We start from the raw sequence: 26,531 nt of genomic DNA, 5'->3' as shown, positions 1-26,531 counted from the left end.
TTTGGAAAAGCAGTTGTATTTTCTTCTTTTCTGGTCATACTGCAAGGAATATGGCTCTTGTTAATTGGGTAGTTATGTAAAAGCTTTTTTTATCTTCTTTTATCCAGCGGGATAACATCAGTTCTATTCTTTAGGAGAGCGGAAGGAACTGGCTCTTTGCAGCTTTCTTCCTTTTTACCCTTTGGTAAAACATTAAAATATCTCCTTCTTTATGCTGCTCCTTTTGTCCAGAACACCCACGTCTCTCCCTGGCCCATGCCTAGCAGTAGGCCCTTCACCCTACCATGAAAAGCCTTGTTTACTCCTTGTTGTGAGCTGCCAGCCCCACTGGTTTTTTTCCTTGGACAACTTACCAAGTCAGCAGAATAGACAAGCACAAAATACAGCATGATCTGCAGTGTTGCACCAGTGACAGGGAGAGCAGCTGCTCTTGTTGGGCTCTGTGTACCTGCCCACGTGCTTCAACACCTCCCAAACAGCTGCAGCTGTGCAATATTGGCCGTGGTAACTTTAAGGTTAGAGAACCCTTCTAAGGTTGGCCAACTCCTTCCCCAACTAAAACTGACAAGCTTTACAGAAGCTGGCTTCAGAAGAGTTATTAAAGAAAAAAAGAGAAAAAGAAAAAAACAAGTGAGAGAAAAATCCCAACTTTTTAGAGTGTACAACAGAGGCCAATGTAAGAAAAGGCCCAGAAGACAGTAAGGGCAGTAAAACAGAACTAAGACATAGTAATGTTTCATTTTATTTGATAGAAATTCACTTCAAAAATATGATTAACTATATACATTCTTATATATGCTGTACATAGTTACATATACAAAATGTACATAAGCATCCTTCTGTTACATTTTATAGATGGTAGTTAATAACATGAGCTAGAACTAACATATTTCATACCTGCTTTCTTCCTGATCCTATCTATGAGGAATTGTTAGACATGAGAGATGAAAAAGGATAGCAAATCACTTAATTTTTACCCCAGCCCCCACAAAAGCCTTCTCCCTGATCTACAAGGGAACATGACTTCTTCCGTTGCCTTTTCAACTTTCAGAGGTTAAAAATCAGCTGCTTCTTTGCTGTGGACATCTTGAGATGCAGTTTCATTGCCTTAAGAATGTTTTCTTCTTTCCAGTTTAATAGTGTCCTTAAATACCTATTTTATTTCTTCTGCTCACATGGCCCTGGGCTTTCTAATCCTGTGCTGGCTATAGTGTTCATTTCACTAGGAAATCTTTCTATTCTCTTTTCATATCAGTATCTCTTTTTTGCATTAATATACAACAGCTTTCTCTGATCGTTTAAAGAAGTTTTCCCTCAGCTGTCAAGGTGAAAGGAAGGGGATTAAGACTCTTCATATACATTCTTTTGGTATTACTTTAAATAATGCTTTTTTCTAACTAAGGGGAACTCTACTTGTATTCTTCAGAACAAGTTTATATTTTTTAATTACTGCATAACATGCATATATCTTATAATATCTTAAATTTAAAGATATTAATATGCCTTCATTTCTTTTCTAAACTGTGGGATTTTCATTTGTTTGAGAAAAAAGTTCTCAGGGTTCTATCTCGGTCCACTGTTGGACAGTACCCAATATCTAGTACCATTTAGGTATTATTTCTTTTTTATTTTATACTACTTCTTAATCTCTGTTGAGAATGTGAACTGGTATGAAATACCTTCAGTTATTCCTTGTCTGAGTTTCTGAGATCCTGTCCACAACTCTGGTTGGGAGAGGGCGCTGGTGAACTGCTTGAGAGTTGAGGCTCCACCTTAGAATCAGTGGGCTTGAGACACTCCTGCTGACCCTCTGGGGTTGGAGGTGGAGGAGTCAGGCAGCTGTCACTTTGCTGAAGTTGTGCATTAGCAGCTGGTGAATCATCATCCTGCTGGTCTTGTGTACTGGGAGGAACAGCCGAAGAGATGATGCCCTGAGAAGCAGCTGTTGAACCACTGTTGAGACAATTTATAACTAAGTTTGAGATATTAACACTAAATGTGCAGTTAGTACTGTTCTTAGTTTCTGAGCTGCAGAGTTTGTTTATTAGCTAGTTAAATAGTTTTCTTCATTGTCACACTCCCCTTTCTTTGTTTCACCTCACCCTTACGGATCTGAGATGGTGACTTGTCTGTCTCGTTGGATTTGACTCCAAACTTCTCTTGAATTGTAATTGTATTCTGGGGAAAGGGGGAGAAGGTGGGCAAGGAAGAATTAGCAGCAAGGGAGGAGATATCACTAGTAGTATCACTAGTTTTAAAAGTTAGTAACTTGTGTGTATAAGTGGTTACTAAATATACTGAACAACAGAATTTTCTCGACCCCTCTCTGTACTTCATTGCTGGAGGGTGAACTGCAGGAGTAACAGTGAGATTATAAGCACTTTTAAATTCTCTTACTTTTCTTATAGAGAATATATGTGTCATCTGAGTTAAAGGAACCACTGCTATTATCTTGATTACTTACACCATGCTTAAATGTTTTTACAGTGAGGAAATTCTTAACAGCTGTAAAATGAATCCACTATAAATCCATTCTAATAAGCATCTGTTCAAGAGAGATTATGCAGGCAGTATGTTAATTGTTTTCCATGGATGTTAGACGGGATTTTAAATAAGTACTGATCAATAATAGACATAAAGACATGTTTAAAATATCAAGTTTAAACTGAAGATCTATAGGCAGTATTAAAAAACAGTCCAGAATTGTTATAATATAGTCAAGATCTTCCCGTCAAGGCTTCGGGAATATTGTGTACATGAGAAGACTCAGAAATTAGCAAAATTTATGGATCCATCTGATGAAGATACAGATTTAAAATTTAAAATATTTAAGATTTAATACTTTCAAAGAAGATAAAGTCTGTGTTTCTGGGCTGTTATTTTTCCTGCCTGTGTCAAGGACAGGGAAAAATACTACAGTGAATCACTGCACACTGTATGTTACAGAGGACCTTTGTTTTATGAAGTCTTCTCATCTCTAGAATAAAAGCGTTAACATGATAAACTTTATTTTAGCCAGGCTGGTGCATCTGTTTATTGTTTCCAGATGGGAAACCCGTGTATATGGATTCTTTCAACAAATACTCTCTAAGTATTTCTCAAATAGTCATCCACAGACCACTAGTGGTCCATGGAGTACTACCAGGTGGCTTAGAGAGGAATTTTAGTAGTAAAGCACTTCTACTTTTCAAACAATGGTGTCATAACATCACCTTGGGGTGATTTGGTTGTTGTTGGTGTTTTTTGTTGTTTTTATTTTGTTATGAAGTGTCTTACAGTTGCAAATATGCAGGAGATGATTGAACCAGGAAAAAGAAAAATGTTACTGCAGTATAGAAAGCCTAAGTAAGGACAAATCTCTCTTCCCTGTCTTCCTATTTTAATCTATTCTCCTGTTCCTTGTTCACCTTTTATCCTATTCCTGAGGAGAGGCTGAGAGAGCTGGGACTGTTTAGCTTCAAGCGGATTTTACCTATGTGCATTAATGTCTGACTGGGAGAGTGTAAAAAAGATGGAGCCTCTTCTCAGTGGTGCCCAGTGGCAGAACCAGAGGCAATGGGCAGAAACAGAACACAGGAGATCCCGTGTGAACATCAGGAAATGCTGCGAGGGTGACCAAGCACTGGCACAGGGTGCCCCGAGAGGTGGTGGAGTCTCCATCTTTGCTGATACTCAACCAAACATGGCTCTGAGCAACCTGGTCTAGGTGACCCTGCTTTGAGTAGCAGGGTTGGACTAGCCAATCTACAGAGGTCCCTCACAGCCTCAACCATTCTGTCATATGTGCATTAGCTGACTTCACCAGCAATTTTAGATTAGTTTCATTCACAGGGTAAAAATGCCCGTAATAAGTAGAATGTTATTTAATAATTCCTCTGCCCCAATAATTTAGACTCTTCTCCCAGTGAATGATTGCTAATTTAGCTCTCCTGTGGTACTTTTATCAATATGTACAAAATAGGTGTGATTTTCCTTATCTTCACTTGTGGGTTAATTGGAGCAAAACAGGTGACACGAAAATGGAATTGACTGGTCTCTGGAGAGCCAAAGAATAATAAGAAAAGTAAGTAATGCCAAATCTAAAACCAGATATATTCAGCAAAACAACTCTATATGTTTCCTTCTGTATTCTTTTCCTGTAATTTAATAGTCTTGTACTGCTTTGTCGAGAATCAATAACTTTTTTGTGCTGTAATGTTAAGCTTCTGTGTTACATACTTTTTGTACAAGTTTATGGAAATATTTATCTACTTGGTAATGCATATATGAATATGCATTTTCATTGTGATTTTAGGAGTGGTTTTGGGGTTTGTAACTACGGAGTAATATATGGAATTACACCTTACAGGTTATTTTTTTTTTTTTTAAAAACTTACCAAAAGCTTTGTTTCTGAAAAGCACCTGAGTTAAGATCTTTGCTTAAAATTGGCTTCTTGGTGCAATTGTTCAGTTTTTGTCCCATCATTCGCCTAATTAAAGCATCATCTGTGTTTGGAAACAACTGTTTTGTGATTCCTGCAAAATAAAGAGATCATATGAATGAGGCCTCCAAATCAGGGAAACAAGAGATATGTGATCTAAAATCCATTTCTTTCACCTTTTAAATTTCCAGCTACTTCAGCTTCAGATTTAGTTACTTCCCTGTCTTTACAAACTGTTTCACAGATTTTGCAGATGCCAGCTCTTGCTTTTCTCTGTGCCTTCCATATTGCTGTGCCTGCTTTTGGCAGACTCGAAAGGAACTCCAGGGCCACAAGGGCTTCCTGTAATGAGTGATTTGTGTTTGCTAATCCTCCCACCCTTTGTTCTGTTCTTGATCAGAGAGTCCTTTTCCTACCCTCATCAGTCCTCATGCCTCTGAATCTTACTTTTTTTTTTTTCATTAATTTTCATTTGCAGATGATGTCTCTTTTTCTAAAAATATCCCTTCTGTTTTGCCTGGCTAAATTTTCTGAATGCAATACTAACAGGACTCAACATGAGGAATATGATTCCTGCTCCTGTCTTCTCCATCTTCCCTCCCCTGGATTTCCCCACCCTTTATCATTTCATTTTATTTTGAAGTCCTACAGTTTCCATTTCTTTAAATAATCTTATCTGCTAACTCATTTTCTACAGTCCTAGAACTCCCAGCCTTCCTTCTAATGTTTCTTTTTCTCTTATATAATGTTGACACTTTTCAGTTTGAATTCCAGTGTTCTCTTCTACTTTAACAGACTTCTTTGATTTCTCTTATAGGCTTTGTCACTGAATGCTCTGCAGCATGCTGTAGTCCATGTCCTGATTATCTTCTCTGCTTCCCTTTTCAGTTTTGCCTAGATCCTTCCCCAGAATCCACCTTTAGAAAAGTCACTGGTAGCATTTAGAATCATAAAATCATTTAGTTTAAAAAAGACTATTAAATTCATTGAGTCCAACCATTCTTCTCAACCAATGAAATCCTTTTCATTTTTCTCATACAACATTCTGAAATTGTCTCATCTTACTTCCTCTAAATATATTTTCACTATCTTACACACCGTTTACTTTTATCTCTCTTGACTTTGGGTCTTTTCTCTAGCTAGGTTCTTAAGGAAAAGAGGTTTTTGCAACTGATAACTTTTGAAACTGCTGTCCAACTTCAACAAAACTGGACCAGGGTATAGGAACTGGAGCTAAGCTGGAAAGGGAACCGAGAGAAGTGGGGAAATCCTAGGGAATGGCAATGGAGAAGGGATAACAGATTTAGGCTATGTTGTTCAAGTATTAAACTATAGGTGTGAATGCAATAAAAATCAGGCTTCATGTCCTCACAAAATACTGTTTTGTTAAAGCTGCTACTTCCATCTGAAATTATTCTCTTTCCTATGCATCAAATATTTTCTGCCTTAAACCTCAGCATAGAACAAATTTTATTTACTTCTCTGATCACTATTCTTGTCCTCTGTACTTATTGTCTCCTTTTGCCTCTAGCGCTATTTAAAATGTCAGAATTCATAACATTCACTAACTTCAGAACACAGCAGACATAATTTTAAATTTGATGCAAGTGTGTCCTCTTTTTGCCTTCCCTTATCCGCTATCACCATGCTCCAAATTTGATTGTCATAGATTAACCTTTCAAAGGCTAAAAAATTCACAATATCACTGTGCCTGAGCAGGTACATAAATAAAACCTGCAAAATTCACACAGTAGAAATACTACTACTTAGCATTTCACTGACAGTATTTGTAACAGATGGTTTAAAAAATTATGTAGCTGGAGAAGGAAATACAAAACAGTCCATCACCTGAGTAGACCAGCTGTTAAGCATTACAGCCCCTCCCTCAGAGAAAGCCCCCTGTCAAGCCAGCGCCACATTGAGTAATGTTAAGAAGTCATCACCTATGATTTCCTGAACTTCATTCTGATTCATAGCTGGTTTTGCCGCTTTATCCTTTGAAGAGGAGGACTTTGCACCTGTCAGACTGTGTGTAGCCATGTATTCATGTGTATAAAGTGCTTGCATCAAGTCATTTATAAATTTTTGAGGTTTGCTTTTGTTACAAAGTGCGATCTGCCACTTTTCAATCTTGAACTGGAAAACAAAATTGGTCATAAGCATAACTATTGCAGTTTACTAGAAATATTATATAGTATTATTGCTGAAATATCTTTTTAATTTTCTATTTTTAAACAACAATTTCAGAAGTAATCTCTGCAAACCATGTGCTTGAGATTAACACTAAACTTGCATACCACTCAGCATTTGGAACTACAGATACACCTTAGCTTTTTTTCAGAAGCATTGTGGCGCCGACTAAGGACCCCATCCACCCTAGAAAACCCTTCACCAAGCAATCCTTATTACTCACCAGTGGAGACAGGACATGTTCAGACATATCAAAATCCTTCCGCTTGCACTCCATGCAGGCTGGCTGTGGTCCAGTTCTGGCTTGGTTTCTGTACAGCCTCAGTAGCATGGCACTATGCCCAAGCTAATATTCCTGCCTCTGAGCACACATGCCCTAAGAACTGTGACATCTGGTATTGAGCTTTGAGAGTGCCTTCTACACACAGCAGTGGTACAGCCTAAGAATTTGAACTCTCCCAATCAGCAATTTTGAGCTACCTCTTTTAAGTAAGGCAAGTTGCTTAGAAAATTAGGTCTTTTTATTTCTTTGAAAATGTTAGGTCAAATTTTGTATATTACAATAAGCAGTCAAAACATCTTTAGAATACCTTGATAATTCTAAATAGACTTCTTTGGGTTTTAGCTCCCCATGACAACACACGAGACTGATTTGAATGGATTAACATGACCCAGTGCATAAGAATGTTTATGTAAATTGTGCATGCAGAAGCTGAAAGTATTCTTTTGGCTGCATCTTGATTTTTTTTCATGTATAGCTGTTGTGCCTCAGATTTCTCAATCATGTTCTGTTATAATTACAGAGAATAGGAGAACTTCTTTACTCAGTTTCTTCATATACTTGTATTTTTCTACTTAACTGCAGAAACAATACCAGCCTCCATTTACAAATTAACAATTTAAACAGACCGTTGGTATTTTTCTTAGATTCTATCTCTGAAATGCTACCATTCCCCTTTGGCATCCAAACCATTAGACTGGAAGTTATCCCTAGTATTTTCTTCATGCATTCCACATTCTGCCCTTTGACACAGATGTGCAAGGTCACTGAAATTAAAGCAAGTTTCTGAGTGTACAGGATGAAACCTAGTGCCTCGCATGGAAAGAGCCTTCTGCTCAGAAGGAGCTCATTAGTCACGTCATCAACAGAATGATGACAAAATGATTTTTCCTGATGCTATTTTTTATATTTGTTATACTATAACAGTGAAGTTTGTACTGTATAAAGTTTTAATTTTTGTGCCTGAAATTGCCTTTTAACTGACCTGTTTTTCGGTCTGTTGCTCCTCATCTTCCACATTCAAAGTTACTGGTGAGCTGGAGTTACTATGCATAGCTGCATAGGAATCTGCTAATGGATTGTGAGATGCCTTCCAAACAGCATGTGAGTGCAGACTGGACGTAGATGATGTCACTCCTCCTTTGAGCAGTGCTTCAGCCATCCCTACCAGTTCCTCAAAATGAGTGACTGCCTGTGGCAAGACTGAAATCAGACAGAAAGTCAGGGGTAAAATAGTAATTGAACCTTTCAGACTCTAATTGCATAAGCATGTATATTTTTGCAATTAGATTCCTGTCATAATGCAAAAGTAGTCAGCAAAGACTTTTCAACATACTGTTTTCCTCTTCTCCCAAATGCTTTCCCATCATTCTGCTGTCCCCACCCATGAAGCTCAGGCCTTAGTTTCTAGGATAGATCAGTTCTGTGCAAGGCTAAGGGGAACTATTAGTTTATGCCCATCATGGCACTAAGCAGACTATTTCTCTTTATTCTTTTTACTATCTCAAAATCTCTACAAGTCTGTAAAGCTATTGAATATGGGCTAAGTAATATCTGATGCTTTTTTCTTCAAAGAAGTTACATAGACTGCAGAGACTTCTCCATTTTTTTAATCTATAAAGAATATGTTTTAAATAACCTACTCTCCAAGTAATATTTATTTTCAAATATAAACTTTTATTAAGTCCATTAAGAAAAATCAATTTGGAACAAAAAGGATCCAAGGGATGATGGATCAGCAAGATACAGAATCACTATATTACAGAAAATTGTAGCAATCCGAAAACTCAGAAGGGTATCTGCAGAAAAGGAGCTGCTAGGATTATGTAGCAGGCCGTGGACAACAAGAGCTAAGGGAAATTCCATCATCTAAGGACCAGACAAGACCCAATGATATTCAACCATGTGCATTGTCCTATCTCCAGCAGCAGGATATGGAAAGACTTTGTGATGATGCTATCAGACCATGCAGAAGCCCCTTTGTTTTCTCCCCTCTCTTGTAATCCTTGTTTTGGGAAATGATAACCATCCTCCCCCAGGTGTAATCCTGGTTACTGGAAATACTAATCCTCTTCCCCCCACATGTCATCCTGGATATGGGAAATGCTAATCAATTGGGTAGGCCCCTAGTTGGCATAACCTGACCTCCTCATTAGCATATTCTGCCCTCGAGACCCTTAAATAGTGTTTCGTGTGTTCAACAAAAATTCCAGTTTCTACCCCAAAATTGAGATCATTTTAGTTTTTGGACCTTTACAGCAAATACTGTAAAAGACTACTACAAGTGCTTAAGATGCAAGAAAAATGGACTTAAATGTGTGAGAAAAGTTGTCAGACACTAAGAAAATGCTTACAAATAATATTTAAAAAGGTGGAGATGAATGATTCAAACCAAGATGAATAACATAATGGAGTCAGGTGGGCAATGAAACTGATAAGCAGTTGCAAAATCATATGACAATAAAAAAATCAGATAGTAGGCTGTCTAGGGATGGCATGGTGTAGCTGGCAAGGGGAGGAGCAAATCCTCTTTAAACCTTAATCAGTCACTCATGTTTTGAAATTTTGGATTTTATCTTGGCTGCGCCAGAGTAAGGGACAGGAACAAGTGAGAGGGGCTTCAGAAATTATCACTAAGTGATCATTTATATGGATTATTATGGATATTATTATGGATTCATTTATAGAAGAACAAAATGGTTCACCTCTGGGAAAGGATTAAATTTGGTGCACCTGGAACTAACTCAGATTATCAATAATGAGGAATTACAAAAGTAATTAGAAATTAAATCATTCCAGAATAAACAAAATTCCAGCAGATCAAGAAAAACTGCAAATAAATAATGTTAGTTGGACTGGTCAGTGAAGCGTTTGAGCTTAGCTGATGGTTATGCACAGCTTTTGGAAAGGTTCTCTTGAGAACAACTGACAGGATTTAGACAGATTTTTCCGTTTCTAACTCTATGATTACATGGCCTCCGTGTAAGATAGTAAGTGCTGCTGGAATTAAATGTTGCCATGTATCAAAGACTTTGATGCTAATGGCAGGCCTTGATCATGTCAGGTGTTTGAGCATCCATAATTTCCAGCCGAATAGCCTCTTATAAATCAAACTACAGGCTTTCCTTTCATCAAAATACTCCTGATTTTACCTTGAAGCATCACCAGGGACTGCCTTAGGCGGCAGTTTTCTCTCATGGTGTCTGTCAGCTTCCTCTTGAGACTTTTAATTTTGGCACACAGTTCTACCTTGGACAGTTGAAATAAAGGCTCTTCATCATCACTGCTGCTTTCACTATACAGAAAGTTGCTTTCTGAATATGGTTCTCTCTGAAAAAAAAACCCAAAACAGCCATGCTATCTAGAGCCACGACAACAGAAAATTAAAGCATTGAAACTAACATTAGAATATCTGGCTAAATCAAAGCATTCTCTTGTATAAACAGATTGTATAAACAGACTGAGTGCATTTTAATAAAAGCTGTTACTGAACATAGCTATGACTATTCCAATTACGATTAAAAATGAAAGATCAGTGTAATATGTACGTAACTGTTATGCATCTTTGTCTCTGTTCTCCATTCATCAGTTTTCCAAGGTAGTGTCTTTTAGACTTCACTAAACTTCCCTGAAACAAAACTCTTATGCCCCTCTCAACAAATACATTTCAATTTGCTTTTGCTTAAAACATTAAAATTGCTGAAGATGGATGTTTACCTGTTTGTTAATTAAAGATGTTTCAAGTTGACTCAGGATGTTGGCAGGAGCAGATGCCTGCAATGATTTCTTTCTTTTTATATGTTTCCTCATCTTCCCCTGTAAACAAGTGCATAACAGTGCCTTTGCATTCCTATAGAGCCTTTCAATACAGTATCTCATAGTATAACATAAACTTTTATTCACTGTGCACTTGACATTCTTAGTATTTTTAAAAAATATGTATGTAACTTTTTGTTAAGTTTTATGTTTTTCTTCCCTACATTTTGTGACTGTGGATCTTGGCAAAATGCAGAGCTCAGAAGATCTGGTCTCTTCCCTTTTTTAAGGACTGGTCAGATTTCTGTCTTACGGGAGAAAATGTAATGGAGTTACAGAGCATCCAAGTCTTGAATAACACTCTTTTTAAATAGCAAAGGACAAAATCTATTGGCCTAACTAATTACTCTGCCAGGTTATTGTGCTGAGGTACCAGCAAGACTACCAGTGAAGACTACCTGTATTCCTCCTACCTTTACCATACATGTTTTGTGTGTTATATTGTGAAGAATCAATAGTTACAGTCTATTTCATTCCTTTATGGGCCTACCAATATCACACACAAAAAGACAGAAACTCACCGGTTCTTTATCCAGATCACTGTCCTCACTTTCTGAGAATATCATTTCTATCCTCTTCCTCTTGCCTTTTCCAAGGACTTGTATTTTTGTAATTTCATCTGCTCGCAGTATCTTTTGCATCATTTCCACCAGCTCCTGGGGATCATCTGAAGTGATGGGAAAAAAAAAAGGCCAAAGGCCAACAATCAGGTAGTAATACCTTACAATTAGATTTTGTATCAGATAAATGCTCTGGAACTGCACTCACCACTCATATACACAACTTTCACCAGGTGCTTTTCTGTCTTCCTTTCTCCCACAGGCCAGTTTACTAGCACTTGCTCATTTGGCTTCAGAAGTCTTTCTAATTCATTGTCATCACTGGGAAGGTCCTGTATCCATGAAGTCTCTCCAATTTGCAGTGAATTATCATTTACAAAATCAAACAGTGTGAATTTTTTCATTGTTAAGTGGTTTTCTTGTCACACAGACACTGCCTGCAGGATAACATAGGAAAAATAGCAGTTGCTGTGTCACTCCACAGCAATATTACAAAAGCCCCAACCAACTCTCATTTTCCTGGATATTGGTAATTACCTTGTATGAAAATATCTGGGCTAAGAAAATGAAAACTAGCCAAACAAAGAGTTCTATCTCCCTTGAAAGATGGGAGATGGTCAATACTTGTACATCTGCTCAATATCTGTACATCAGACAGTTGCCTCCAAAATTATGCACAGAAAACAGCTTTCACTTGCAGAGCCCTGGCTTCCATATTACTACTATGCTTAATCTATCTCTGACTGTGATCTCTATTACTACTGCATTTGCCCCAACAGAAGTTTTCCATCCAGCCTCTGACTAAAAGATATAGGTGAGATAAAAACTTTCCCTAGAATGAAGGAAAGTACTAGCTAATAATATGTATTATTAAGAGGGATGTCAGACTTCCAGGGCTGTATTAATCATGGACAGAAAACCAACCCAGAACTACCCAGAACAACTGACTGGGTGAGGTATGACACATCGTGGCAGTGGAAAACTTGACATACAAAACAAATGACAGGCTGAGGACTGGAAGAGAGCTGTACTGCTTCATGAAAAATAATAGCAACAAGGAGAACCCAAAGCCAAATATACAGCTAAATCATTTGTTTCATAAAACAATACTTTTAAAGCAAAGGAACATTTCTGGGCTTTTTAAAGCACTGAAGTTCTATACCAGGAGACAGGAAAAGTAATAATTTGTGCTTTATTTTCCTAATTAAGCTGATATGCCTTTCATGAAAGTGTGAAATGTAACATACATTATGACACTCTACTGGAAATGTAACTAGTTCATCTAAGTGTTGCCATTATACTCAGAGAAGATATTTTCTACTTTAAAATTATTAAATCAGATAAAACAAATAAAAATAGAAAATCTGATTTTGTCAAACCTTGATCTTTCCAGCAAACATATGGTCAATTTATAGAGGTGAAGTACTTTTACAGAGCGGAAAACTCATGAATTCCCAGATGTGACAGTGTGATTTGTGATCTACTTGGCCTCAATCAGTCAAAAGCAAATTTAGTGCCTCATGCAGAGGCTGTCAAAAGGTAACTCAGAGCTAGAAAGGAAGAATTACATGGGGCTGTTATGTCAAAGTGAGAATGTCTAGCTGCAGTGCTCTACGAAGCAATGTCAATTCGTTTGCAGAAGCCCAGCTATTCCCCAGGTCTGTGCTACGCCTCAACAGAGCTGGCTTTCCACACACCAGTGGACTGAATTTGCAAAAGACAGCTGCAGTCTTGTCAACATGTTTACTGATACAATGAAGCAAGCGTAAGAAATCACCATTAAAAAGAGTATTAAATCATGCTTTTATGCAGAATGTGCTGAGTGTGATAGCAGAGGGATTGTTAAGATTGTTCCACTGAAGAAAGGAGTTGCTAATAATTTTCTTTAAAGTGCTAGACAGACCAGGAAACATCCATCCCATGTAAATTCTGGAGAGAAAGTAGTCTGAATATCTCTGCCTAGCATGAATCACCAGAGGCCTCATTCTACGACTGATCCATGCCCTGTGGATCCTCATACCACAGACAGGGATCATTCAAATGAATAAACAGATAGACAAAACAAAACCCAATGGAACAAAAAGTTTCAGCACTGATCTCACTAGGGACAGTTGAGGTCCGAAATGAAATTGCATGTTTTAACAACAAAATATCGGATTTAAACCACCTGGTGTACGTAATCACACTGGGCATCAGTATTCTTCCCTCTTTTTCAAAATGCTTCTGTGTGTATACCTCAGTCAGCTTAACATTTCTCATCTGGCTCAGAGATGTCACTTTCTGCCTCTGACCAACCCAGCACAGCAATCCCCACTCCCTAGTTCTTCAATTCTCAAATAAAGCACTTTGAGCTTTCCCTCCTTGGTCTTGGCAGTGTCGAGTTACTTCATCACCCTCCTAAAAGCCCACATAAAAGCAACAGAATTGCAGCAAAGCCGGAGCTGCCAGCGTGCTAAGACTAACAACTGATTGACCGACTTCTATATTTTTTTAATGTTTCCCTGCAGTCCTCTAACAGTCTGTCTGTTGTCTCTCGTTTTGTATTGAGACAAATATTCTTTGAGCCATGGGATGTTCTTCTGTTCTAAACTTGTACAGGGTTAGCAAGTCAGCCCAGATGCACTGAATACACAGGCTGTTCACAGCATGGAGGGCACGCGTTGATTCCCCAAGGCACTGGGGCTATTGACATACACACTGTGCCAACACTGTGCACCTCAGTAGCAAGTCCAACAGCTTTTGGAAGGTATCAGACTTGTGTACATTGTTAAACAGCCTAATGGAGTCAAGGGACATGTGGACTTCTGAATGCTCAAAGCCCATGACAGCAGCCTGGTAGACACTGTGAAGCACACAGACGACAAAATTTCCTGCACAGTCTTTACACCAGGCAAACACCTGGATCCATGAAAATCCATCCTGCCACTCCAAGCTAAGGACAATTTTCACTATGGTCATGGCAGGACTTGGAGCTCAGCAATTTGTCTACATCATCTATAAAGCTCTTCTGAGCTGCCAAGATTCTTGCCTGTGGTGGGAGGGTGTAGTAGTAAACAACTAAACTGATTTCACTAAGGACCTTAACAGCTGCCATGCTAAAATGTAAGTTACACAGTATGCTGAGAGAAATAAGGAATGGATTTCACAAATAGTCATGGAGGAGGGATGGCATCAATCCACTCCTTGAGCTCCCAGTAGGAGTCTGAAAGCCTCCTGTCAACTTTGTGAAGCTTGTGCTCAATCCTGTTGTTCCTGCTGTTTATTAAGGGACCAAGGCAGGAGAGCAGTTGTGGGGCAGCAACAGTGACTGGCCAGGTCCCCTTTCCTCTGCTGCAGCTCTTCTGGGCACCAGCCCAACTGCTTGTGCTATGGGTAAAATGATGAAATTATTACATTGCCAAATAAGAGGAACAGAGTGCAGTAGTTGATTGTTAGTATTTTTCTGTTACAGAGCAATGGCTTCAGCTCCTGCAACAGACATTAATCAAACTATGTCTTTTCACAGAATTTATTGTGACAATCCATGGGCTCTGGGGATAACACCTAACTGTCTGCTGGCATCATCTCTAGCCAGTGATTAAAGGGAATGGAAAGGTAGAACAAAATGTCACTAATAAGGGAAAGGAAAACACTTCACTTTCCAGAAGTCCTGCAGTGTTTTCTCACCCTGTTCTCCCACTGGAGCCCATATGAACCTTGGGTGAGTCAGGACTGCTGGAAATGCATCTCTCCTCTAAAGGGTTTTATTTACCAAAACAGATCAAAGGCAAAATATACTATATTAACATCACAAAAAAAAAAATATCTTGGGGACTGGCATTAACCTTACCAGATTTCTACTGCCTTAAAAGTGAGAGGTTGTCTAACCACATTTGGCTCAGTCAATGCAGAAAGGGAGGTGATTCATCTCACCCTAAGACGTGTCTAAAAGACAGCAGATGACTTACTGTCTGGGAGAGCCTCTTTCTCTCCACTGACTATTCAGTGACTATGGGGTTAGGTATGTCTCCTTACAAAGCTGGGCTGGTCCAACCTATACTATATTAGCTTTTTCTATTTTTGAATAGGTTTTGGATAGTAGTATAGAATCCAGTAGACCTTCTGCTATAGGGAGCCAAAAGGATGGCATACGAAATCTGTATCTGGTTCTCTGTTTTAAATCTCTATAACACAGTTCTGCAAGTCATCAAGTAAGATTTCTGACACTGAATGCTTTGTTCAGTGCTTTATTTGGAGGATACAAAATCATTCATGAGCATTACCCCATGTGCAGCTACTAACTACAGAGAAAATTATATGACCTTTGAAAGTCACTTCTGTTTTGCAAGTTACTCAATTCTGCTATATTCTCTATTTGAAAACACTAGTTACTTATTTGAGAAGTACTGAAATGTAAATCTATGATTTTTCACTGTTCTAGGTCATTTGTAGAAGGGGAAAAAAAAGGAAGGAGCCATCTAATTTTAAAGTTTTGAAGAGGAAACATTAATCGGACTCTTAATTTTTACAAATATGTTAATACCTCACATCCTGCACAAATGCTATAAATTTGCATACATAATATTTTTATTAAGCAACCCAAAAAGCCAGAACAACAACAACAACAACAACAACCCACTAAAATCCACAAAGGTCATTTAAAGACATATCTCACCCTTTGACTGACATACTCTGTTCCATTCAGCCAGAGAGCTGGCAGATGGCATGCTGAGATCATTATTTCTCTTTCCTTTCAGTAAACACAGAGCAAAATATTACATGTTCACAACATGAGATTGTATACCCACTCGATGGGTCTGATTCTGATGGCTTAAAACAGGGCTTTGCCACTGGTTTCAGCAAGTCAAGGAACTGTACCACAGCCATGCAACACAGATATATAATTGTAGTACATTGTCAGACTTGCTGCAGAGTTACTTTAAGTCAGTAAGAACTGATGAGGCTGGTTTGAGGAAAACACGAGATGTGCCCCTGCTTAGTTTGCACCTGGCTCTAGCAAGACATAAGGACTGAATAATGCCTGGGGTGGAGGTCTCACACCCAGCGTTGTCTCAGTGAAGCACAGGAGAGCACCCACATCTCTGCACAAGCCTTTAGCCTTCTCTCCACTGAGCATAACCAGTCTTGTTATAAACATGGTCCTTTAAGGAGATAAGGATGTACTCAAAGACTCTCTGGCGAAGATCAGACAGCCTTTACTGCCACCTTAGTGGATGGAGGAGAACTGTATGTGTATGATAACCATCAAAACCCCATCTACAACATAAAAGAAGAGGGGTCTGGGGGCAAAAAAAGAAAAAGAGAGAGAGGGGGAAACACCTCTGCTTGCTTGGGATTGGTTGATGGATTGTGTCTCTCCTCCTTCCCTGAAGGGATGCCTCTAGGTGAGCTTTGTGCCTCCAGCTAGCGTTGCAGCAGACCTGTGAATATTTTTTTATTTATATCTATATCTATATATCTATATCACTAATAGATCTCTGTTACTATATCTTCTGTAGCAACATACATTAACATTCTGTGGTTAGTATATTTATCACTGGCAATCCTGAACCTGTCTTCCTAATGCTTCAATAAACCATACCACTGGTGAATCTGGATTGTGAAAGTTCTTACTGAACTCAGCCAGATTTATAGTATCAAATCAATAAATTGCAGTATGTGCAAATCTACGATCATGGAAATTTATATTGAAAATGATCAGGCTGATAGTGCTGAATTGGTTCTAATCAGAAATTAAGCCCTGCCATACCCAGTTCTTCCAATTTCTGAGGAACAGCTGTAATGCAAGGGAGTTTATTTTCTGCCAAATTTCTACAGCCTCAGTAAAGTTAGTACTTTATTATGTACTAAGATTCTATATTACCTACTCTCTAAATTCAGTCTTCAATAATCTCATTTCTCCTTGGCAAAAAAACCCCCACAAACAAACACTGAAAACCCATTTACTGATCTTGAAATTAATCTACCTCATACAAAACTATTTATTTCCAATTCAGCATGATAAGTGGTAATCACAGATTTGATTTGTGTTACTTAGATTGTGGCATTTTACAGTGAACTTGTCAGGACATTAAATACAATGTCAATGTAAAACTCGGGCTTCACTGAAGTCTCAAAATTCTCAAGTGTATGATGGAAAATATGATCATATTTAAATATGTTATATGCCCTCTTGTAGATTCTAATCTTATTCCTATGAAATCAGTGTAAGATTTACTAATTAATTCAGTGGAACTAGGCACTGTCAGAAGAATGCAAAAGCATTGTTACTGCTCAAGAGATTTACAGTGCAATAATATCTTAGTCATTTTATGGGAAAATATGATTCAAAAGCTGCTCTCAGCTGAGAAATACAGATTTTCCAGAATCATCAGTATCACTGTGTTCCAAATTCAGCTGGGAATCTGGGGGAGCATCTATCAAGACTAAAAGTGCACAGAAATGATCCCACTTGTCTTTCAGTGGAAGGATAAAACTATGATTTATTCCTGATATCCAACAGGTCACTTCCTGACTGTAGATCACTATCCTGGTTCGACTAGCTATGAAATAATCCGAGATACTTTTCTGAAAAGTAAAAGTATGGTAAAGCAACATCTCTGACCTTATTTATGCAGATCATCTCCTTGACTTCAAAGCCTCAGCAGCATTCACAACTCACAGGATTATACAGAGAATTCGGCACAAATCTTGTACCATATTCCAAAATGCATTGAGTGACCTAAGGAATTCATGAGGACATTATTATTTTTCACAGTAGTGCCCTCCATGCTGTGAGTTTTAGCAACCTAGAAGTTCTATAAAATAACATTAACATCTAAATATGCCAAAGCCTTTTGTAGTACTGTGGCTTAAGTTGAAAGCCTGAAGAAGTTTATTGGTAAAGCTCTGATTTTTGCATCAAACCATTAGGAAAGGATGAGTAATGAATTTCAAGCAGGTATATTTAGTATATCTGGAAGTCCTAAACTTCTGTTCTAATGAATAATTTATTCAACTAACAGTGAAACATGGCACTCATTTTAATAAATTTCAAGATAGCAACCTAGCATCATTATTGGGCTTTCAGTACAGGATTCAGTTCTAGACTGAGATGCTTACATTTGCACCAGGTATCTAAGTTATCACTATAATCACTGGAGATCTAGGGGATCAACTTGGCTTCCTAAACATGCATCTAGCATCAGTGTCATTCTGCTTGGCCTTCACCTGCCACTCCAGAAGTGCAAATTTCCCCAGGGTATTCCATCACAGCGGTCACCCTTTTGGAGATGTCTCAGCCTTCAGCAACTCCAACAGTTGTAAAGGTCAAGTCGCTATTGAACACAATTAAAGCTCCCTGGAGAGCAATTCAGCATATTTCAAATGATGTAGGGTTCAATTCAGTTGCCTAAAAATAAATGCATGGTGCAATCTTAGATACTATAAATTATTATGCCTGGCCTCCAGCTGTCTCTTCTGATAGGCACAGACTTCACAGAGGGCTTAGACCCTCCTCCAGGCTTATGAGGGTGGTTACTAACTCCACGCATCTCAAATAGCACCAAACACATAAATTCAGGGAAACAAATTGTTCTCTGGGCCCTGATGATGAAATTGAGCTTAAATAGGAGCCTAGATACCTCACATGCCTATAAACCACACACATTTATTTATCTGTATTTTAATCCCACACTTAGTGAAAGATTCACATAAAGGTAACAAGATGCCAAATAACAAGACGCAGGAAGTTATCTTAATTCTATATCACAGGTTAGTATCTTTATTAAATAGCTATTTCACAGCTGACAGATGGAAAGCTAATACTTGCTTCAATTTGTTTGTTCACAAATGCCATGCACAACGAAATGTATTAATATACAGACCAACAAAAAAATCACTTTATTTATTGAATTGGATGAGAAACTTAAGGTACAAGAGTTTGAATAATCACATGAAAGCTCCTTCCATGCAGATTAATTTATCTAAACACTTAGAAGCAGTAAGTAGCCTGGAAGGAGAAACAAGTCAGCATGGCTTTGTAAAGTCAAACACTTGGCTGTACTCATTATAACCTGGCTTGGGTAGTCCAACACAACACTTCCAAATGATAAAGACCAGTGATGCACTCACTTATTTTGTCTGAAGATGTTTATGGGAAGGCAAGTTTCACCACAAGCAAATCTGTGCTGACATGCAAAACTGTGCTTGCTCTGTATAGGAGCCCAAGGAGTCAAATAACCTTTTCCTAAAAGGCTGAAAAAATATTAGGCATACTTTCCATATGCAACTAATGTACTTTCAAATTGGATTTGTTCAAACAAACCCACTGATAACTTGATATGAGAGTTTATAAGAGGATGTATCTTACTCTTTTTATAAGATGGCAGAAGCTATATATTTCATGCTGCCCCAAAGCACCACTATTTGTGGCATTCTCCCTTGAAAATCATAGAAGTGAAATAGCAGCTAGAAAATTCCAGGCTTGATTTTTGATCAGTATTTAATAACCTAGCAGAATCTTATAATCTCTACTTATATGTCTTTATTGGCTGTCATGGGTGAGTGATGATAGACAAGAAGTCATGCCTAGTTAATACTCAAGATGCCTGCTCTTTTACTCCAAAACTCTTCCTCAATTGCTCTGGTTTTGCAGCATTTTGGTAGGTAGGAGGGGAAAAAAAATCTGCATTACTATTAAAGGTCATGAGCTAGAAAAAGAAACATATATGTTGTCCTTTTTCTTCAGGGAATATTACTTCAACTAAGAGTAATTCTGCATGCACTTAGGAGAATTGACAGTGAGGTATCTTCCCTGCAAGGACAAAACCCTCAAAACTTATTAGAGGTAATTTTCCCTTCCTATAAAATCAAATGTCTTTTTACTGTATGTAGTTCAACCTAACTTTATAAAGTAATATGAGTGGAATGACCAGTGTTGTATATCAGTCTCAAGCAATCCTTAAACAACTTTTAATTATATACACAAAAACACTAATGAAGTTCAATTCCCTCTGGGATGTAAGGCCACATTCAGACTGACAACTGCTACATTCAACACTGCCAAAAATGAATACAGAGCAAATTTTAACCAAGGACAAAGGGGCACACTGCTGCTGCAATAATAATAAAAAAAAAAGCGCCATAGGAGCTTTAGCAGTATATTTCCATCTAGGCTCAAGCTCAGCCTCTCTGTCTACAAGGTCAATTTATGCCCACAGAATTCCTGCCAGCATTTTTCTAGCAACACTCTAAGCCATGAGTGTACAACTACATGGGTCATTCTCCATTTGATTTACATTCAGTCTAATAAACAGAGGGAATTAAAATATGCAAGTTGTGTGAGTGGATGAACTCACAAATTAAGGACAACTACCTCTACGTATATAAAGCTGGCAAGAATTTGGTTTTACATGGTCACCTAAGACACCTGCAGATGGCAAAATGTTCTAGTCATGGAGGGGTCTAGTCTGTAGCACTGGAATCACATTTTGGTCTTGGGTAAATCACACAACCATTCTAGTTCACCTTCTCTTTTTAAAGGATCTGAAATAATAAGACACATTTACCTAACTTCAAGGGTATTGTGAGAATTAACTAATGCTAGTGTGCCCTCCAAACATGCAAAGGACTGTATGGAGCAAACGATTTAACAAGTTTTGCAGAACAAAGATTTGCAATAACCTTGCCGAATTTAGAACATACCATTTCACATAACGGATTTTTTTGAAATGGGATGTCTGTATCAAGCTGGAAAATGTTATTCTTTCAGCTGAAGAAAATATTTTATAAGCTTTAATCGTCTACCAGAAACTTTCACAACATCTTCTCATATGGTATGTTTAAGCTGCTAGGAAGCACACTGAGGGCAGCATGTAATCCGTAAGTAGAATATCAAGTGGGATAGTCAATTATTTTATTGAATGAAGTTAGTAATACTCAGACACTATTATGTTTTCTATATTTACTTTGCTTGCTTCTTTAGTTTTTACTGTATTTTCTTTGGTTCCCATTTGATTAGAAAAAAAGCAAATATTTTGTTAAGAAGTATTGGATGATTAGAGAACCCTTGTAGCCAGGTAAGTAGTCATTTAAGCAGAATATTTTACTTAATTATAATTAAATACTACAAACACAGTCCTTAAAGCATAACTACAAACGAGTGAAAGGAGATGATCTTACCCTTTCACTTACTCAGCAACTCTTCTGAAATCATCTCATGTATCATCTCCTATTCTTATGTCCACATCACCAGATCCATCATGTGACCTTTTTCCTTCAGCTCACTGATACAGGGAGTCTTACAGTTACAAAATGAGGTCTGAGACTGAGGTTTGTAGGAGCAGAGAGGTGCCTTCGCAGAGTTGCGGAGGGCCCTTGAATCCCGCAGCTCACATTGAGGGAGGTCAGCAGATCTCTGCAGACATGGTTTCTCACCTAAATTATCAAGGAATATGCACTGGCCCAGAGATTGTACTGCAAGTCTGCACGCAGGGCAAGGGTAAGGGAAGAACATATCTCTGCCTTCAGCCTTGCTGGGCAAGACTGCTAAGTCAGAACAGGTTATCATGAAAGACTGGCTGAAAGAATATTTGAGGTCAACACTGCCTTGTCTCCCTGCAGGAGGGCTGTTGCTGCTACAGCACATTCCCTGCTCAACTCTTACATTGAACTGCAGAAATATGACATAATTTTCATGCTGTTTCCCTTCCTCACACAACTTGGGAAAATAGGTAAACTCCATCCAAGAACAACTGCAACCACAGAAGCATCCTCCTGATCCTTTCCACTTGCAAGTGTTTGTTGGTCACCTCTTTTCTGTGGATTCTCTGAAGCAGAACTTTCCTTTTTCATCCCTCTGCTAAATACTTATCACCACCTCCTCCCTCAGCATTGCTCAAGTAAAAGGCTGCTTCCCAGACTCCTGCCAAAAACGTCAGCTATGCCAGTGACTTTGTCAATGCTCTGTTTGCCTGTGATCCCCATCAAAACAAGCATCTGCAGGACACTAAGTCCCACCTGCTAACATCTCTGCAAAAGTGCAGCTACATTAGGTGTACTCTGAAATGGTAGCAGGACTCCTTACTTATTGCAGGATCAATAACTGCCTTCTTAGATTATAAAACACTTAATTCCAGTTCTCAACAACTTCTGACTTCCCCTGCCATTCCACACACTGTTATCACAGTTAGTCTCAAGACTTTGTTACCTTCTTTTACTTCCTCTTCTCTGCAATAGCTTCACCTCCAGGATTCTCCTTCTGAGGTCAAATCTCAGCTGAGAGGTTTTGTTTTAACCTTCTCTCTTCATTTCTTTTCTCTTCTCTGTTTGTCCTCCTTAAGATTCAGGAAAAGTTTAGGAAAAACATTCCATAAAGAAGCTTAAATTAAAAGTGCTATACATAAAAAACTTCTTTTAATTTCTCTTTATTACTATCTGGGGTAAAAAATTCTACTCACATATAGTTTGCTTATTTTTAATGTGAAATAACTTCAGCAACTTAAACTTTATTCACCATGGAAGTAACATTTTAACTATGCTACCAAACCCTGCAGTATTTAACACACACAGAGCAGTAATGAATATAAAGAAAGCCATAGCAGCAGTTTGGTATACATATGAGACAGTTGACTCAGAAGCCTGTAGCAGCAGTTCTCTGAAAAATCATGCATGTCAGCATTTCTTGTACTAAACTGTACTCTCTTTTGCATTTGAAAAAATAAATTAAGCAGTTGTCATGAAATTTATTATATCCTTTTGGAAAAACAGTATCCTCAAGACACCAGTGAGCTCTAAGTCTTAGAAGGGAAAAGCTATAAACCTTAAACTAAGGAGCTAACACTAGAGATTCATCTGTCAGATGACAGACACACTGTTTCATGAGAACAATGTGAAAAGAACCATTCCCTCTCAGTTCTCTGCAATTTAACATGCAGCCACTGCCATGCTACATTTGCTCCATCATCCCGTTCTGAAACACTAAAACAGTGCAGACACTGAAGGTCGAAAAGTTTCCTCCTGCAATATCCTGCAGCAGGGCACTGCAGCAGGGCAGTGCCATGCCAGCAGGATCACACAGATTTGCTTCATGTTTCAGTGAGGTAACATGAACTGTTTGAACAATCTCCAGGTAATCTGCATTAAAACCATTCTACTGCAGTGTACTGCGGTATTAGGAAAGATTTCAATATCGCACCATGTGATGCAACACAACCTTACAGCACTTGGCAGTTCCTAGGCAGTGATGGAAAGCTTTGAATCGATGGCTGCAATGTAGCAACTTTCCATTTTACAAAGTAATATGACAGACTATTTTGGCTCACTATGTTAGTGTATAGCATGAAATGATACAAAATTCCTGGAATAAAATATTACAGACCTAAAAGCCAATTTTTTTTTCTTTCTTTACTTGCCCTCCCCAATTCGGTATCATGAGGCTCTTTCAATGACAATGGACTTCCTTAACCTTAAGGGTACACTACACTGGTACAATGTTATTATCTCAGTGATAAATTAGTTTTGCTAATCTATAGATTATTTTTCCTGTTCTTATTTAAGCTACCACAGATATGTCTCTCTGTCCTTCCAGGTTGCATATTTTGTAATTTAATTTAAATTTGCACATATGTTTTTCATATATAGTTTCATGGCAGTCATATAAAGCTGTAACATTTTAATGTTATTTCAATATTTACACAGAGATTTTAATTAGTTCTATAAAGTTTTGGAAATGTTCCTCAGTTTTATGTAGTGACATCAAAGATGCATGAAAAGCACAAGAATTTTGCCTTGAATGAACCTTTTTCACAAGGGACACAGGCAAATGCCATGTTGCAAAATGGTACCTGGATATATTTTCAGCAAATGATTTTTTTTGTGCGTGTTTAACAGTGTTGAGAGAGTCTTTGAAAGTCTGGAGTATCACAGTAACAGCTACAGAGGTAGCAACGTAGGTGAACTCCCGTTATCATCTGCATTAGCAACCTGCACATGCCAGGATTTCGATGCTACCTGCGATGCCTTAGCTCCGGCCCGGCGGTACGCGAAGGGCACGGGCTGCAGCGCGTTGCAATTTCCTGCAATGAGAGGGTCCCTGCAGGTGCTGCTCTGTCCAGCCTCTGCGCCAGACAACTTCCCCGCGGCTTTCATGTAGGACACGGCTGGGAGAGTGTGCAAAGCACACACGGCGCGGGGGGCGAGGGCAGCGCGGGCACCGCCGGTGACAGCTCTCCGCGTCCCGGAGCGCTCCCGGGGCCTCCCTTACACAGCTGTCACCTAAATCCCGACATCGGGGACACGGGGCAGCACCGCACGAGGGCCCTGGTCACCTTGTCAGGGTGGACCTCATTAATGCTTCCCAGTCCCTTCCCCCACTACAGCTTTGCCACGAAACCCGCTGCGATCGGCGCCTCGGGTCCAGGGTCCACCACAGAGCCCCTTCCCCCGCCAGCGCCCACAGACCTGGGCGGGCACTCGCTGCCGCCCCGCGCCCCTCAGCCGAGGCCCCTCTTTCCCCCGGGGGTCCCCCCGTACCTCGCACCAGCCATTTTCCGCCTCCCTCTGCCGCAGCTCCAGCGGTGATGTCACCGGCCGTCCCGGCCGAGTCCCCGCCGCTCGGCGATCCTTCCTCCCTCCCGGCACCGGCGGCACCTTCCTCCTCCTCCTCCTCCCGCCGCCCCGCCCCGCCGTGCCGTGCCGTGCCGTGCCGTGCCGTGCCCGCCCGGCTGCCATGCGGCGCCCGGCCCGGCCCGGCCCCGCCCCGCCCGCCGGTGCCCGCGGGCGCTCCGGCTCTGCCCGCCGCGCTCCCCGCTCCCGGCTGCCGTGCGGGCGCCGAGGGGAAGCCCCACCGCAACCATCACCGCGGCGGCGGCTGCTGAGTCACGGCCTGAATCTCATCCCGCTCCTCCTCCTTCTCCTCCTCCACCTCCTCCTCCTCCCCCGCGCCGCCGCCTCCCGCCCGGCTGCCGGCTCCAGCAGCGCGGTGCCGGCGGCGATGCCCGCCCCGCTGCCGGGGGGAGAGGCTGCCCGGCGCTGCCCGGCCCCCCGCCGCTCTCCGCAGACCCGCGCACGCACAGGGGCAGCCGGGCGCTTGAGCCATGATTGCCGCGGCTTTCCTGGTCCTGCTGAGACCCTACAGCATCCAGTGCGCCCTCTTCTTGCTCCTGCTGCTGCTGGGGACCATTGCCACGATTTTATTCTTCTGCTGCTGGCACCGCAGGCTCCAGAAAGGGAGGCATCCCATCAAATCCGTCTTTTCAGGTCGCTCAAGGAGCCGAGGTAAGAGATGCTGCCAGTCCCCGAGGGCGGCGGGGGGTGCTCCCGACCCATCCCGCGGTTTCTGCCAGCGGAGGGCCGCTCTGCCTCGGTTTAGCCGGGCAAAGGCTTTAAAGAAAATTCAAGCCGAGCCCAGGACTGCGGCAGCCTTGTCTCCACCCATCCCTTAAAGAAACGTCGGCTAGCGGGAGCGAGGTGAGGGGATGGGAAACCTCCCAGCCCTCCCCGGTCTCTCAAGTGCAGCAGAACTTTATGCTGAACTTCTTCCCGATGAATTAAATATAAATGCCGGGCGGAGCTGCCAGCTGCGCCGGGAGGGCCAGACCCGTCCCGAAGTGTGCGCCAAAGGGCGAGCAGCGGGGTAAACCCGTTAGCCGGAGCGAAATGCGAGGTGGAACTGGTGGAACCTGTGTGTCTTTCTGCTTGCCTTCCAGATGCTGTCATGAGAACTCATCACTTTCGCTCTGAGGTAATTTATTTAGCACGCAATTTCAAGGTCAGAAGTTGTTCTCTTTACCCGAGTACATATTGTCGTGGTCTTTTGTTAATGAAATCGCATGGTGAACTTTTCATTTTGCATGAAAAACATAATGCCCTCTTTCATTTCTTGGTCTGTTTTTTTTCCCCCCCAACACAAAATGAGCTCTTCATCTGCGTTACCCTAACCGGCCTGCCGATTTGTTTCATTCCCAAAGGTATTGGTTACTTGGAGGAGAGCTGTGCTTACTGTATGTGTCAGACCTCCCTCTGTTCAAAAGCAACCCTGAGCCCAGTTATTGACTGCACTGTAAATACGTGCAGAGCTGGTCAGTTTTGCAACTGCAGAACCTCTTGTTTTGCCACCAACCCTCACCTTCGCCCTGCTCCTTGCCAGGGAAGTTGCCTGCTTGGCTTGGATGTTGCCGTGGGAGATCCCAGAAGGATCCAGACTACAAGCCTGTTTGGCATGCAGCTCAGTGTGTGTGACTTTGTATTCATAGATCAGGGGAATCAAAACTCTTACATGCCAGT

At 40.3% G+C, this 26,531-nt stretch overlaps 2 protein-coding genes across 5 annotated transcripts in view; one reads left to right on the top strand and one right to left on the bottom strand.

The window, feature by feature from the left end:
• Window positions 1-1,474: 1,474 nt before the first annotated feature.
• On the bottom strand, window positions 1,475-24,927 carry BEND6 (BEN domain containing 6). Of its 3 annotated transcripts, none has more exons than XM_051777870.1 (10): window positions 24,780-24,927; window positions 22,456-22,582; window positions 11,476-11,704; window positions 11,229-11,374; window positions 10,609-10,707; window positions 10,044-10,221; window positions 7,877-8,094; window positions 6,365-6,557; window positions 4,377-4,515; window positions 1,475-1,953 (listed from the first exon to the last, which is right to left on the bottom strand). In XM_051777870.1, the coding sequence occupies exons 3-10, from the start codon at window positions 11,669-11,671 to the stop codon at window positions 1,686-1,688; spliced, it is 1,437 nt and encodes a 478-aa protein (XP_051633830.1). In that variant the 5' UTR covers window positions 11,672-11,704; window positions 22,456-22,582; window positions 24,780-24,927; the 3' UTR covers window positions 1,475-1,685. The 3 variants fall into 3 exon arrangements, with proteins under 3 accessions (XP_051633830.1, XP_051633831.1, XP_051633833.1); XM_051777871.1 differs by lacking the exon at window positions 24,780-24,927 and adding an exon at window positions 24,092-24,164; XM_051777873.1 differs by lacking the exon at window positions 10,609-10,707 and having other exon boundaries at window positions 24,780-24,925.
• Window positions 24,928-25,252: 325 nt separating this feature from the next.
• DST (dystonin) overlaps window positions 25,253-26,531 on the top strand; it is a 307,129-nt gene continuing 305,850 nt past the window's right edge. Inside the window, exons 1-2 of one of the 2 annotated variants that reach the window (XM_051777805.1) lie at window positions 25,253-25,523; window positions 25,955-25,989. In XM_051777805.1, coding sequence (XP_051633765.1) covers window positions 25,343-25,523; window positions 25,955-25,989 — 216 coding nt within the window. In that variant the 5' untranslated portion in view covers window positions 25,253-25,342. The remainder of the gene's footprint in view (window positions 25,524-25,954; window positions 25,990-26,531) is intronic. The other variant, XM_051777809.1, reaches the window with a different exon arrangement.

Source organism: Manacus candei, unplaced genomic scaffold, assembly GCF_025592945.1.
Source record: "Manacus candei isolate 608988 ecotype Guabito, Panama unplaced genomic scaffold, ASM2559294v1 h1tg000011l, whole genome shotgun sequence".
In the NCBI taxonomy this organism is placed as follows: Eukaryota; Metazoa; Chordata; class Aves; order Passeriformes; family Pipridae; genus Manacus; species Manacus candei.
The sequence above is the reverse complement of the archived record's forward strand: the minus strand, read 5'-3'. Positions and strand labels throughout refer to the sequence as shown.